The sequence below is a fragment of the Cydia strobilella genome, chromosome 21 (assembly GCF_947568885.1).
Source record: "Cydia strobilella chromosome 21, ilCydStro3.1, whole genome shotgun sequence".
In the NCBI taxonomy this organism is placed as follows: Eukaryota; Metazoa; Arthropoda; class Insecta; order Lepidoptera; family Tortricidae; genus Cydia; species Cydia strobilella.
The window spans coordinates 3,034,819-3,049,542 of record NC_086061.1 but is presented as its reverse complement, the minus strand read 5'-3'; the positions used below and the strand labels follow the sequence as shown (position 1 = coordinate 3,049,542).

The following is a 14,724-nucleotide window of genomic DNA, read 5'->3' as shown; positions in this document are numbered from 1 at the left end:
TGCCCGCCACGTCGCCGGATCCGGTGCCCGCACCCGACCTGGCACCGGGGGCGCCGCGGGTTGATTTTAGTACCGACGAGGGGGATTTTGCGAGTCAGAGCGTGAGTACATCTGCTAATGAGCAACTGAGGAGGACTTTGGAAGAGGCGATTACGCAGTATCGCGCCACAACCAACTCTAGGCCACGATTACCACGTCTGCCTATAAATAGACGCAATCTAGCGCTAGTGGGAGCCCTAAACGCTTTACTAGAGCCACATTTACGGACTAGTAAAGATTTAGATGATACGCACTCGATCATGTACTGCGGAGCCATCGCGGCGTGCCGTGTTGCTCGAGTCAAGTTTCCGGACGCTGAACGTGCACCTAGGACCGCCGGAGGTGTCCCTGCATGGCAAGCGCGGATCGAGCGACGTATCAGCTCGTTTAGGACTCTCATTGCAAAGCTGATCTGCTTTAGGGGGGGCAACAACCGCCCCCGAGTAATGCGCTTTGTGAACCAGGCGTTCGCGGGAACGGATGTCAGGCCCCGCGACTACATGGCCAATGTCACAGAGCGCATCGACTTTCTAAAGCAGAAAGTCTATGCATGGGCAAACCGTATTCGCCGCTACAGAAAGCGTGTGGATCGATTCCAGCAGAATCGTCTTTTTCAAAGTGACCAAAGGAAGGTGTACCGAAGGTGGGAGGAAGCCGACTCTCGTGTGTCCGACGTGCGGCTACCGGATGCTACTGCCATGACTGATTTCTGGCGTAGCATCTGGTCAGTGCCTGTGGAACACACGGAGGGCCGTTGGATAGACGTTGTCGAACGTGAGTGCGAGAACATCGAACCTATGGGGGCTATCACCATCAGCCCCGATGACGTAAGTTGTGCCATCCATACGACCCAGAACTGGAAAAGTCCTGGACCGGACGGATTGCACAACTTCTGGCTAAAATGGTTTCGATGCTCGCACGCACGGTTGGCAACGCAGTTCCAACAAGCCCTAGAGCTCGGTTCCCTCCCACCTTCCCTAACAACTGGTGTAACCTTCCTGCTCCACAAGTCCGGTAGTACCACGGAAGCAAAGAATTACAGACCCATCACGTGCTTGCCTACACTTTACAAGCTCCTTACATCCATTTTGAGAGCAAAAATTAACGCGCACATTGTCGCTAACAACATTTTGGCCTCCGCTCAAAATGGATGTAGGGTTGGGTCCCGTGGTACTAAAGAGCTCCTCCTCATAGACATGACCATATGCCAGCAAGTTCGGCGGAACAGGGGGGCCCTCTCGGCCGCCTGGATTGACTATAAGAAGGCCTATGATTCGGTGCCTCACTCATGGCTGAGAAGGGTATTGGAGCTGTATAAACTTGATGCAGCTTTAATATCCTTATTAAGTGCGTGTATGAGGCAATGGATCACAGTCCTTCGTCAACCAGGAGGTGGAGATGACCGCCCTGGCCCGCAGGACTTTATAAGGATCGAGCGAGGAATATTTCAGGGTGACAGTCTGAGTCCCCTGTGGTTCTGCCTAGCTCTGAATCCCCTCAGCACCCTGCTGAAGGATTCAGGGTTAGGTTGCCAGCTTCGGAGAGAGGGTGAAGTCATTTCTCACCTTCTGTACATGGATGACCTCAAGCTATTTGCGCCAAATAACCAAGACTTGATGGTGCTATTGAAAACCACAGAAGTTTTCAGTACCGCCATCAGAATGGAGTTTGGTGTCGATAAGTGTGCGGTTATGCATGTACAGCTGGGGGAGGTTGTAAGTTCAACAAATTTACAACTTTCTGAGACAATGTCTTTCAGATCTATCTCTGAATCAGAAACCTATAAATACCTTGGTATGTCACAGTCGTTGGGTATTGAGGGCGAGGGTATTAGACGGTCGGTGAAGGAGCGCTTTTTCAGTCGGCTCACAAAAGTCCTTAACAGTCTTTTGTCAGGAGGCAATAAAGTGCGCGCCTTCAACGCCTGGGTATACTCATATACTCCTTTGGCATACTAAGGTGGACTCAGACCGAGCTGGACGCCCTGGATCGGAGGGTCCGTCTACTACTCACCACACACCGTATGCTACACCCACGCTCGTCAGTTATGAGATTGTACATCTCACGGAAGTGTGGAGGTCGAGGCTTCCTTAACGCCAAAGATCTCCACAACCGCGAGGTGTGCAATCTCAGGAATTATTTCCTTAACAACGAGTGTGGGATGCATCGTGATGTGGTGGCAGTGGACAGGCACTTCACGCCACTCTCCTTGGCAAACGAGAACTTGCACAAACCTGTGGTACAAAGTGCTGCGGGCCGCAAGGCGGTATGGGAGAGTAAGGTGCTACACGGGCGGTTCTACAAGGCCCTCACGGGACCCGATGTAGACCTGCTCGCGTCGGTGAACTGGTTACGATTCGGGGACCTCTTCGGAGAAACCGAGGGTTTTGCCTGTGCAATTGCGGACGAAGTTATGATGACGAACAACTATCGGAAATATATCCTGAAGGACGGTACGGTCGACATTTGTCGGGCATGCCGCCGTCCCGGAGAGTCACTCAGGCATATCATTTCCGGTTGTTCTCATCTTGCTAACGGCGAGTACTTGCACAGACATAATCTCGTAGCCAGGATTATTCACCAGCAGCTTGCTCTTCTATACGGCCTTGTGGACTGCGAAGTACCGTACTACAAGTATTTACCTGTGCCAGTTCTCGAGAATGGTCGTGCCACGCTCTATTGGGATCGATCTATCATCACTGACAGGACTATTGTAGCCAATAAGCCTGACATTGTGATAATAGATCGATCGCAGCGCCGGGCCGTGCTCGTCGACATCACCATCCCCCATGATGAGAATCTCGTGAAAGCCGAGAAGGACAAGTCCAGTAAGTACCTAGACTTGGCTCACGAGATAACCGCCATGTGGGATGTTGATTCGACGATCATTGTCCCGATAGTCGTTTCAGCGAACGGTCTCATAGCGAAGAGTCTCGACCAACACCTTGAGAGACTCTTGCTAGGTGGTTGGATCAAGGGTCAGATGCAGAAGGCGGTGATCTTGGACACGGCGCGGATAGTCCGCCGGTTCCTCTCTCTGCGGCCCTGACCACCGGCAGCTTGGGCCTTGCCCCGCTGCTGGCGGCACCCTAGGTTAGGTTTTTTATAATTTGTTTATATGTATTTTGTATTGTTTTGTGTTTTTATATTTTAATTTTATATGCATATTATAAAAAACCTAACATAAGAAAAAGAATAAATAAAGAGAATAATAATAATAATAACGCAGGGCAGCTTGTGGCGAGCTGTTGGGGAGTGACGACCCCACGGACCCGAGTGCTCTAGAGAGTCGGTCAGGGTCTCCGTCTCCGGCGTGTCTTCGTCGGTCGGAGTGGACCCCAAGGGGACCCGCAGGACTCTCAGCTCTGGCTTGCCTTCATTGGCCGTCCAGAGGGGAGTCGTAAGAGCTATATGCTTCAGGGCTGGAAGTGAAAGATGCATAAGACGCGAGTTGGCACAGTGGCTGCTAACAGCCACTGGGTAGAAAGCGGCGCACACCTCTCGACACCCCTGAGCCGCTCACACCGGTGTTGCTCCTGGTCGTCTTCACGACGGCAGTTTCAGGGGCCCATCTAGTCAGCGGCAAGTCACCACCTGCCTCGATAACGTGTTTTAACATTGTTATGACAGGTGTCCGGAGTTCTTTACAATAGCCCAGTCTCATTGTCCACCCAAACTTCAATCCATAGACCGGTATACTGTTCACTTTTTCTGCAATAGACCCAATGCCTGCTGCGACCGGTTCATGGGTGTCTATTGTTGCGCCTGTGAACGGGTTCCAGCAGGCGTTCTACATGACATTAAAGCTCTCCAAGGGGCCTCTACGTGTTGGATCTATATCCCCACGCAAGCCTATCAAAAGACCGGGATTTATAGACCCGTGATATCGAAGGAGATACAAATAATAATAATAATAATAAATATTCTTTATTTGCTTAAAATATGGTACAATGAGATGGTATAGATAACATATTTCTGCACTAAGACATATTTTGCTAGTTAGCATGCAAATGTACACTTAACCTAAACTTAAACCTATCTAAATTCTACTTAATATTACATGTAAACAAGTCATCTATAGTGTAATACATCTTAGTTACCAGCCAACGATAAAGTTGAGTTTTAAATAAATTAAGAGGGAGATCCTTAACATTATCTGGAAGAGCATTAAATATTTGTATACACATATAATAACTGTTTTTCATAAAAAGGGAACTACTGGGAACAAAATCAATTACAAGTCTGTTTGGGTTTCTTGTGCATCTATGGAATACCTCTTTAGCCTTTTTGAACAGATAAGGGCATTTCTTTACAAAAACAGCAGCTTCAAAAACGTACATACATGGTAATGTCAAAATTTCGTGCTTCGCGAATAATAATTGATTGATAAAAATGGCAAGGATAAGAATGCCTAGACCACTGTAATCAGTTTGATATATACTAACAAATAAAAACACTGAACTTTGAGATATATAGTTGTCACTCTGTTAGATAATATATCCGAAAGGCTCTTGATTTGCCCAAATTTACTTTCATACATACCTAATCGGGTATCCGTACAGCATGCTCTAGTTGAAAGCGAAATTTAGAAGTCCCGTCAGAATCAAATATTCTGATATAATTGACAATATCTGGGAGACCGAGCTTTGATCGGAAAACATGTAAAATCTCAAAAATGCGCGTTTTCCCGGAGATAAGACCTAGCCAGATCGATTTTTCGCCCCCGAAAACCTCCATATAGCAAATTTCATCGACATATTAGACATATTAAAATTGTTATTAAAATTTCATCGAAATTGTGAGAGGAGTTTCCGAGATCGCCAAATCCATACTATCCATATCCATACTAATATTATAAATGCGAAAGTCTGTCTGTCTGTCTGTCTGTCTGTCTGTGTGTTACCTCTTCACGCTTAAGGTTTAAACCGCTGAACCGATTTAGTTGAAATTTGGTATACAGATAGTTTGAGTCCCGGGAAAGGACATAAGATACTTTTTATCCCAGAACTCACCCCTCAAGGGGGTGAAAAGGGGGGTGGAAATTTGTATGGGGAATCAATAACCGCTGAACCGATTTAGATGAAACTTGGTATGGGGATAGTTTGAGCTGTGGGAAATGATACAGAATAACATATCCCCGAAATCATCCCTTAAGGGTGTAAAAAATGGGGTGGAAATGTATAGTGTGGACCAATTTGGGGGTGAAAAAGGATGGATTAAAAAGCAGATTTGTTTAAGAATTAAGGTACCCAAATTACTAATTCCAAGCAGACGAAGTCGCGGGCAAAAGCTAGTATATAATATTATAAATGCGAAAGTGTTTCTGTCTATCTGTCTGTCTATTACCTCTTCACGCTTAAACCGCTGAACCGATTTAGTTGAAATTTGGTATAGAGATAGATTGATTCCCGGAGAAGGACATAGGATAGTTTTGATCCCGAAAATAATCTCTTAAGAGGGTGAAAAGCGGGGTGGAATCATGGTGGAATTGAGATAATTAAAGAGTTGCCTTGTGTAATTTGTATTATGCTCAAATTGAATGATTGCTGACTTTCTCCAGGCGCTAAACTTACTCTAGCTGCTGTTACTGATTCCACGCAGACGAAGTCGTGGGCAAAAGCTAGTATATATATATAAGATAAAAATAAAAATCCTCGCAATGGTTAGGTATATCTTTCGTCGCAAGGTTTGGGCGTCGTGTCATAATATATATTTTACACGCTTCTCTAAAGGCAAATCATAAAATTTCATGTCCGTGTTACCTTGCGCGCGCATTACACAATTAGGTTCTAAACTTGTTAAATAAAAGCTTGTAAAAATTAAACGAATAGGTACGCTTATCAATCAACAAAACGAAACATTTAATTTAAAAAAAAACGACGAAATTTAAGTGTAAAAAATATATAAAAAGTTATGTTCTAGCATACAATTACTGATGGGATCGAAACAGGGACCTCCCTACTTCAAAGCGAATGTTTGCAAACTGCGCCATGATAGCTCTTGAGGGGCCCTCTGATTATCAGTCCGCCGGAAGTGTCAGTTAGAACAAAAATTTGACAGTTCCGAACAACTGACAGGCCGATATCGTCCGGCGTACTGGTAATCAGTGGGCTGACGAAATTTGGCTACTTATTTTAGAGTAAAAACTAAATATCTAAATACCGCCTAAACCAGCGATACAAATTTTCTGCTTTTTTTGCCATTTACTCTGTAAACATGGCTCAAAAAGAAAAAACTCCTAAGGGGCCCATTGACTATCAGTCTGCCGGACGATATCGGCCTGTCAGTTAGAACAAAAATTTGACAGTTCCAAACAACTGACAGGCCGATATCGTCCGGCGGACTGATAGTCAGTGGGCCCCTTTATGATAATAATTATCGAGACGACTATTTGTTTAGGCGCCAGCTATCACAAATCCGCCATAAAAAAAAAAACAGAATCTGGTCACAAAATTTCACGAGAATCGGTTGAGAATTGCGACCTGTAGAGGAGAACATCCGGACATACCCCGACTCAAAACGTAGACCTTCGCTACGCTACGATCAAATAACAATACCATATAGCGAGACAACGTTGCATCTTAAGTGTAATTAATTCACGACCTTATTCCATGGTTCATAAGTTTCCAATTGCCACGAACTGAAGACAAAACGACCTGGATATCGCCCCAAAATCATGTTAAATTTCCATACTTATCCAACAACGCGTTTGTTTGCGAAATACGTAACTTTTTCTGGATGGGGCGGACTTTACAGATTTCTCATGATAATGTTTTCTGATTTGTCTTGAAAAAAGTAAAAAAAAGGACTTAGTATTTTGAACTTTACATACGGCGTTAAGCAAAAGCTACAAGGTTGACAAGGTACAAAGTATACATAATGAATCTGAGATAGTTGACGCGCTGCAGTCGTGGCACCATTTACGACAACAGGAACGCAACTTTGTATAGAAATTGTCAGCACTTATCTTTAAATTCCGTTGTACCTTTTGACATTTACAAGTTCTCGTACGTCATTTGAATATATATTGTGCTCGTTGTTAAACAAGGTTGTGTTTCAATAGGTATTGGCATGGATCAAACGAAGGAAGGGAATGCAAGAAAATGCTATTGTTTCTGAACTCGGTCGAGGCTGGATGGAGTATTTTATTTGCACAATTCGTTCAGCTTTCGTTCAAGATTCAATTTTAACAACATTGCGAAAAGCAATCGAAATATATGGAGTAGACATTTCATTTTAAAAGTATATTTATTAAAGTGTAATAATAAAATTATTGGTATCAAAGAATCAAGCTACTAAAGCTGGCTAGCTGGTCAATTTTCTAAATTTTGTGTACTTAGACTTACCTATTGCTGTTAATATTATAAATAACTCTATCTGTCAGTCGGTTTGTCTATTACCTTTACACGATTAAACTGCTGAATCAATTTTAATAAAATTTGGCATGGAGAGTTAAGTTCCGAGAGTCAAACTATCATTTCACGCAGGCAAAGTCGTGGACAAAAGTTAAAATACCGTAAATAGGTAATAAAAAATAGCGAAATAAGAAATTTAGTCCATATTTCAAGCGTTTATAACATGCAGCACAGAAAATACAGCAAATATACGAGCGCCCGTCACGTCAAACTGTCGAAAAAAGCCCAATAATTCACCAACAAACAATAACTCCTCCATTTTATACATTTCTGACAGCGTGTCAGCGCGCCATGAAAACACCTCTCCCAAGCGCGCCAATCTACCCCCAATATGCCGGTAATAGGATCCAATTTCCCTTGAACAGATTTGCTTGGCACCGGCTGCCGGCGATGTGTCTTGTTTTTTACCGTTTTCCCCGAAACATTGCCTCGGGATATAAATTTAATGCGCGAAACATTCGGTTAAGTTGCGATATTAAAAGGTAAGTTGGACCCTTGGACCAATAAAAAGGTTTGCAAGAAACATGAAAATGTGGGTGGTTTAAATACCGCTTAGGAGTCTCCGGCAAGCTCGGTTCTCCATACAAACGTAGATTCGCTCTCATTTTAAAACGACTAGCTATTAGATTGCTCTCAAACTTTGTACTTACAATAGGATAAGGTATATCTATGTCTGTAATTAGGTAAAAAAATACCATAGTTAAAAAAATACAGCGAATTTGTTTTTCACATAAATCTTGTTTTTGCTCTATTTCGTTTGTTTTATAAACTGGAGCTATATAAACTAATTTCAGACCTAGATATACCTCATGTAATTGAATGTGTAAAGTTTCATTACAATCCAACACGTAGTTTTAAAATAAGAGCGGAACTACGTTTGTATGGGAAGGTGCAATTCGGCCGAGCTTGCCGGGGACTGGTAGTCGTGTCAAAAACGAATAAGTTATAAAGTTTGTTTATAAACTCATTTATTTATTGCCGATTGTAGATACTATCAAACAACTTGATTCCTGACTCAGTGTAAAAACCTTTTCACATTTACTACGTCGTATTACATCGATGAAAAATAAACCGTAAAAAAAAAAGAAAAAACAGACTCCAGAATATTATCCCTTTTATATGCAACTGATATGTCGATGTCGATATCGCGGCAAGTAATATGAAGTTTCCGTTTCGTAGCAAAAAATAATGCTATCCGCTACGGCGTAGTAATCGTAATGCACAGGAGATACATTCTTATTGGAGCGTCATACGATTGCATATAACAAATATCATATAGCTTTGGCAATATGTCAAGTGGTGATTTGTTTTTTAAAATTTATAATATCAATGTAATTAAATTGAATTTAATTGATTTATAATTTTAAGTAACTTAATTCAATTTAATTGATTTATAATTTTAATCTAATTTAATTGAATTGAAGTTAATTTATTTATAATTTTAATGTAGTTTTAATTTTAATTTAATATATTTATTTTACAATTTATGCACAACAGAATATGGGCCTGAAATACAGACTTTCAATTTCAATAACAGGCCAAATTCGAGATTTAGTTGTTAGATCTGGTTCCAATATGATATTGATCTGTTAAGTGTCAAAAGTGACATTTTTTCAACCAAAAACGTCACTCCTGACACTGACACATTATCATTTTGGAAACAGATCTAATAACTAAAGTTCGAATAGGCCTGCAAGATAAGGTCGTATAATAACAATATCAGAATATTAATTGTGAAATCTTCTACTTAGAATATGCAAGTGGGCCGCAGCCAAATTCATGTTGATGATCCCTCAAAATGTTAAAACCCAACACTTGATATTATCCTACCATGAACTGACTGTACCCGGCTTCAACTAAAAGTCACGTGCGTCGGCTACGTGCACCCGCTGTGACGCCAATCTAAACAATTTGCTATTAAATTTCACAAAAGCCCTGGGACTCGCTAAAATCTGCCTTATAGCCATAATAATAAGAACAAGCGAATGTACTAAATGCCTTAAAGCTGAATTGTTTTGATAAATGTCTGTGTCCGATGTTAGCGCTTTGTTGACAAACGCCAAACAAAAACTTTATAATTTAATATTGTACTAACGAAACGACTAGATCTCTGCTTCGGGTAAAAAGCTTTTCCTTTTTAAAATAATCCCAATTAATAGGGGGCGTAAAGCCAGGAAATTAGGAGGGGATAAAGAAACACATACAAATATGAACGCTGAAACTCCTTTTTTACAAGCTTTTATTTAACTTGCAATAGTTGCAATGTACCTATGTAAGTAAATATGTATGTAGTTGTGTAAGTCGAATTTGACCCACTTCCCGGTTTCCGATGAAGCTGAAAATTTGCACACATTTGAAGTCGGGTGACAATTCAATATTGGTACTATCGAGCTGATCTGATGATGGATACAGGAGGTGGCCATGTGTGTGGCCTCTGTGATAAAACAACGCAACCTAATTGTGTTTGGGGTTTTTAGAATTATATCAATGAGTATTAGTTGCCTGTGGAAAGAAAAGTAGAGTCAGCGATAAAAGCTTGTACTAAAACTGTAATAAACTTATATTGACGAATTCCAAGACAAAAGGCGATCCCGTGTGGCTTTTTCACAAATGTTTTCGTTTTCCCTTGTTATTTGTCCCATAAATCCAGATACGTTTGTTGGAGTTTAGGAAACGATCCGAAGATGACCATCACACCGTTAAGTAATTAATAAGTGGAGGCACCTAAATAATTTTATTAATAAAGCCAATTTCATTCCATAAGTATTCCATCCTTTGTCAATTTGTCATTAAAATAGTAACCCTGAACTTAATGTTATAATCAGGCATCGTAAACTGCGAGCGAAATCCATTGAAGTACTAGGGTTGTAACTGGTTGATGTCATACGTCATTTCAATGGATTTCGCTCGCAGTTTACGATGCCTGGTTATAATTTTCAAAATTGCGGTTCCTCTATGTTACTAGGATCATTGAAAAATGTAAACAAATAACCATGTGTATCGCTAATTCGACCAATGAGAAACATACATTTATATTATTATGAAATTACATCTATTATTATTCAAATGAATACAAAGGGTTCTTACACATTCAGTTTTGTGCGAATAGTTTTCGTGTCTCATTTAATTTATATACATATTTAGAATAGTTGAATAGAAATAGTTTTATTCGTAAATACAAACGAGACCATTTACACAAGAAAGAAATAGAAAGAATCCACGCCACAAAACCAATGCTATGCCACGATACTTAGAAATATTTACAAGATTTTGATTTGCAATTTTTTTTCAGATCTCATGCGTCTCTGGTGTGAGTGTCAGCCTTCGCATTATTCGTAAGATAAAAGTTCCGTTCAATGCTAAGCCGATACCATTCTTTCAGGAATGATCTTATTGGATGTTTACTGCCGATCGAATGGGTTTTCTTTGGCCCACGTTAATATCAATAAGGTCTAGATGATTGTATTCTGTAAGGTGTTTTTTAAAGGTGTGTGGTCCGTTTTAATGTATTGATTTTGGTATTAGTAGGAAAGAGTGTGAATATTTGTAAACAATAAATTAAACTTATGAAAAAAAAAAAGAAAAACTGACTTTAAAAATTATAAAATAAAATATTTATTCACCTGGATCCCATCCCATAATTGAACACACCACAAAAATTTATTACAATAAAAATAATATCGTCATCATAATGATATAGGCAAAAGACTTGTAAGATTACAGTTGGATTTCTTCAAATCTCTTCCTACAATTCGGACATTATTAAACATAATTTTACCACTAACATCAACATCAACATTTTAAATGGTATCCCTCTGAAATGTTCGTATTGTTATTATTCTCGGCCCTTGATCCGTCTATCTTTCTCCTCCACCGGCCTCAGAAATAGACAAGGCTTTTCAATTTCACCCGGACAGTTTAACCGATGGATGGCGTTTTGTATGAGAACTCTATTATTGGACCACTCTTACATTTCGTAGATATCTATTAAAAATTACTTAAGTTAGACGGGTGATTACAAAAAAAAAAACTTTTCCCCTCGCTAGCTCGGAACGCCGTCTTTTATCCTTTAAAACAAGCGGGGAAAAACGCATTTTATCCACTAGTGGGGAAAGTAATTTGACCTTGGATGGAGCGTGTTTAAGTAGCTTGACAGATAACAAAACGTAAAACGCTCATAATAATGGTTCGTTTGATATTAATTATCATTAAATAAATGGTTTGAGAATCTAATAAAAAAACCAAATTTAGCTTTATTTAATAATTTTAAGTTATAAACCTTGAAATTCCATAAGAAACGTTAGATTTTTTATAATGATGTTAAATATAATTCTGAACGCACAAGTTGAGTCGATGCAATTTCAAAACGCATCGTTGACATTTCATACGTCAGAACAGAAATGTCAACATTGTCAACAAAATTTTTACTGTTCTTCTCACCGACTCACGTAAAAATCAGAATTTCTAGTGTTTTCTGTTATAATAACGTAAAAAAATTAGTGATTCCAGTCAGATGAAGATGATCTAACGCCTGTGGATGTTGTACTTTCCTCGCTATAGTGAGGGGAAAAGTTTTGTGTTACACACGGGTGCAAATGTATTTTACTTCTCGTGTGTTGAAACACTCGTACGCTCAGGATCCTTTCGCTTGCTCGTGTTTCAATTCCACACTCGCGGGTAAAATACAACTTTGCACCCTTGTATAACAAATAACTATTATTTATCAGTCCGCCGGACGATATTTGTCAGTTGTTGACTTTTTGTTCTAACTGACAGTCTGATATCGTACGGCGGACTGATAATCAGTGAGCCCCTTTAGAAATAGCGATTTTAAATATGCGTGTATAAAATGTCTGATGACAGTGATGACAGACGTGCGATTTTTGCGCACTATTTTCTGGTAGCAAAATAGCTTGATTCAGCTCATAAGAACATGTTTGTGAACATGAATTCTTCAAAAATAATAAAATACCACTCAAACCTTTTTAAAATTAGCATAAAAATCCAGTTTTGCATAAAGGGTAGTTTAGGCGACTTATATTTTACTGTATTACAAGAGAAATTAAGCTGATTATGAATCGAGGAATCCCTCGCTACCGAAATGAACCACCATTATACTCTAATTTCATTCTGATGGATCGTGCTGGCAAACTTTCTAATTCCCCCGCTTTCGACGTGATTTTCAAGGTTTTACGGAACAAATCACGTAATTTTTGCTCAGTTGAATAAAAATGCGCAATGTTTTTGTACCGGATTATAACATAAATCGAAATTGAGAAATAAAAAAACGTAAATCCACATTGCGTTTGCGTTGCGAACATAGTCTCTACTAATATTCCTGCTTCATACCTACTTAATTTTATAAATTTACAAAGTAACCTTTTCTCTTAGTTACTTTTTCAGGCATAAATAGTTGAATTGATTTAGATGAAATTTGTTATGGAGTGTAAATAGTTTTGAGTTATTGGAAAGGATTTTAGTTATTTTATATGATAAAAGTTACTTACAAAAGTGGAGTTGTTCATAAGCAGCCTTGTGGTGAAGTTGCGTACGTTGAACAGCGTGAGCCCGCCCCAGCGGTCCCGAAATACCAGCTCCTCATCTGAAACAAACATATATAGACCTTATCAGTTAAGGGTCCCCGGCAAGCTCGGTTCTCGATACAAACGTGTACCGCTCTCATTTTAAAACGACTAGCTAGATTGCTCTGAAACTTTGTACTTACAATAGGATAAGGTATATCTATGTCTGTAATTAGTTTATGTAGCTTCAGATACCATAGTTAAAAAAATACAGCGAAATGAAACTTTTCATACAAAATTTGTTTTTGCTCGTTTTTTTATAAACTGTTTAAAATTACGTTTGTTTTATAAACTGGAGCTAAAAAAACTAATTACAGACCTAGATATACTTCATGTCATTGTACGTGCAAAGTTTCATTACAATCCAATACGTAGTTTTAAAATGGGAGCGGAACTACGTTCGTATGGCAAGGTGCAATTCGGCCGAGCTTGCCGGGGACTCTTTAATTGGCGTAAACGAGTAGAGGTGCTGTTCAAAGCAATATCAGCTGGCCAGGACGCATGGCTAAGGGCCGCTACTAAACGTTAACCGAAAAGTAATAAATCTAAAAAGCGAACGAAAAGTTTTGGTATATTCGAGTTCATACATATGTATGCATTTCTGCACCTTAACCCATTGCAATAAGGTGAAAAAAATTATAGATATTAATGAACTCAACTCTAAAAGTAGTAGGTAGGATCTTTGATTATTAACGATTGCTACCCGGGCTAAGCCCAGTGGTCAATTTGTTCCAAATAAACTTTTGAACTAAGTAAATTTATTGTGATGCTTTCACATGCAGCTTTGTTTATGTAAGTACCCTGAAAGTCCTGTAACTCACGTATTAGGTATGTAAAATTATACAGAAGCTTTATTCCAGGAAAATCTGCAAAATGATGGAGTGATTCGTAATACTTTGGGAGAGCCCGTGATGGATCGCTCACGTTTAATAATGCCCAACTTCCTATAGGCAACACCATTATAACACGTGCAAAATAATTATGGCAGATGCCCAAGTTAGTGTAAGTTTTAGTACCAGTTACCCCAATATTCGTAATTACATTTACAAGTTTTAATATGTGGAAAGTGGTAGTAGGTATAAAGTAACTATATACGATACGGCGGTAGCTGCGTTACGTCAGATGAGGTAGATTGTAATTTGACAATTTGTTGTGCCTTGGAACTGGTTTTGATACGACTGACGATCATCTTGCAAGCCAATTCGAATGTCAATAAGTTGATGAAATGAGTTGGATAACACAAGTCGTTTCACCGTTTCACTAGACAAGTTTAATGATATGATAAAATCTTAACTCTTGCAGGGTTAAGGGCTTTAGACCATTCACACACTAACGATATATACTACATTATGCATGTCACCCCGTTCGCCGCTTTCGCCAGTGTACGAAACGCCGTCCCGACTATGAAAGATTTTTGATTTCCGGCGCTGTCTGGTATTGAATAAGTTTACGTCTTATAAAAGCCGTAACAGACTTCGCACCGCACCGCGACCTTGGTGCAAATTATCTCATTCTCGCTCTAAGTTATAGCTATCCTTAACGCACGTACGGCGACCATCTTACACACTATCGATACGTGGGCCGCACCGTACCAAGGTCGCGGTGCGGTGCGATAGTCTGATGTGGTTTTAAGACATAGCAAGCGAAAGTTTTGCTTAACTCTCCCTTAAGTCTCTCTCTTGTACACG

General features: G+C 39.9%; 2 protein-coding genes and 1 long non-coding RNA gene across 5 annotated transcripts in view; 1 reads left to right on the top strand and 2 right to left on the bottom strand.

Moving 5' to 3' along the window:
* Positions 1–14,724, bottom strand: part of LOC134751170 (inactive dipeptidyl peptidase 10) — a 348,960-nt gene that overhangs the window by 23,336 nt on the left and 310,900 nt on the right. For all 3 annotated transcript variants that reach the window (XM_063686543.1, XM_063686545.1, XM_063686542.1), the window contains exon 3: positions 12,962–13,056. In XM_063686543.1, the coding sequence (XP_063542613.1) occupies positions 12,962–13,056 (95 nt within the window). The remainder of the gene's footprint in view (positions 1–12,961; positions 13,057–14,724) is intronic.
* Positions 1–14,724, top strand: part of LOC134751181 (uncharacterized) — a 456,797-nt gene that overhangs the window by 203,875 nt on the left and 238,198 nt on the right. The gene's annotated exons all lie outside the window — the stretch shown is intronic.
* Positions 1–14,724, bottom strand: part of LOC134751176 (cytochrome c oxidase subunit 4 isoform 1, mitochondrial-like) — a 222,464-nt gene that overhangs the window by 53,123 nt on the left and 154,617 nt on the right. The window lies entirely within an intron of this gene.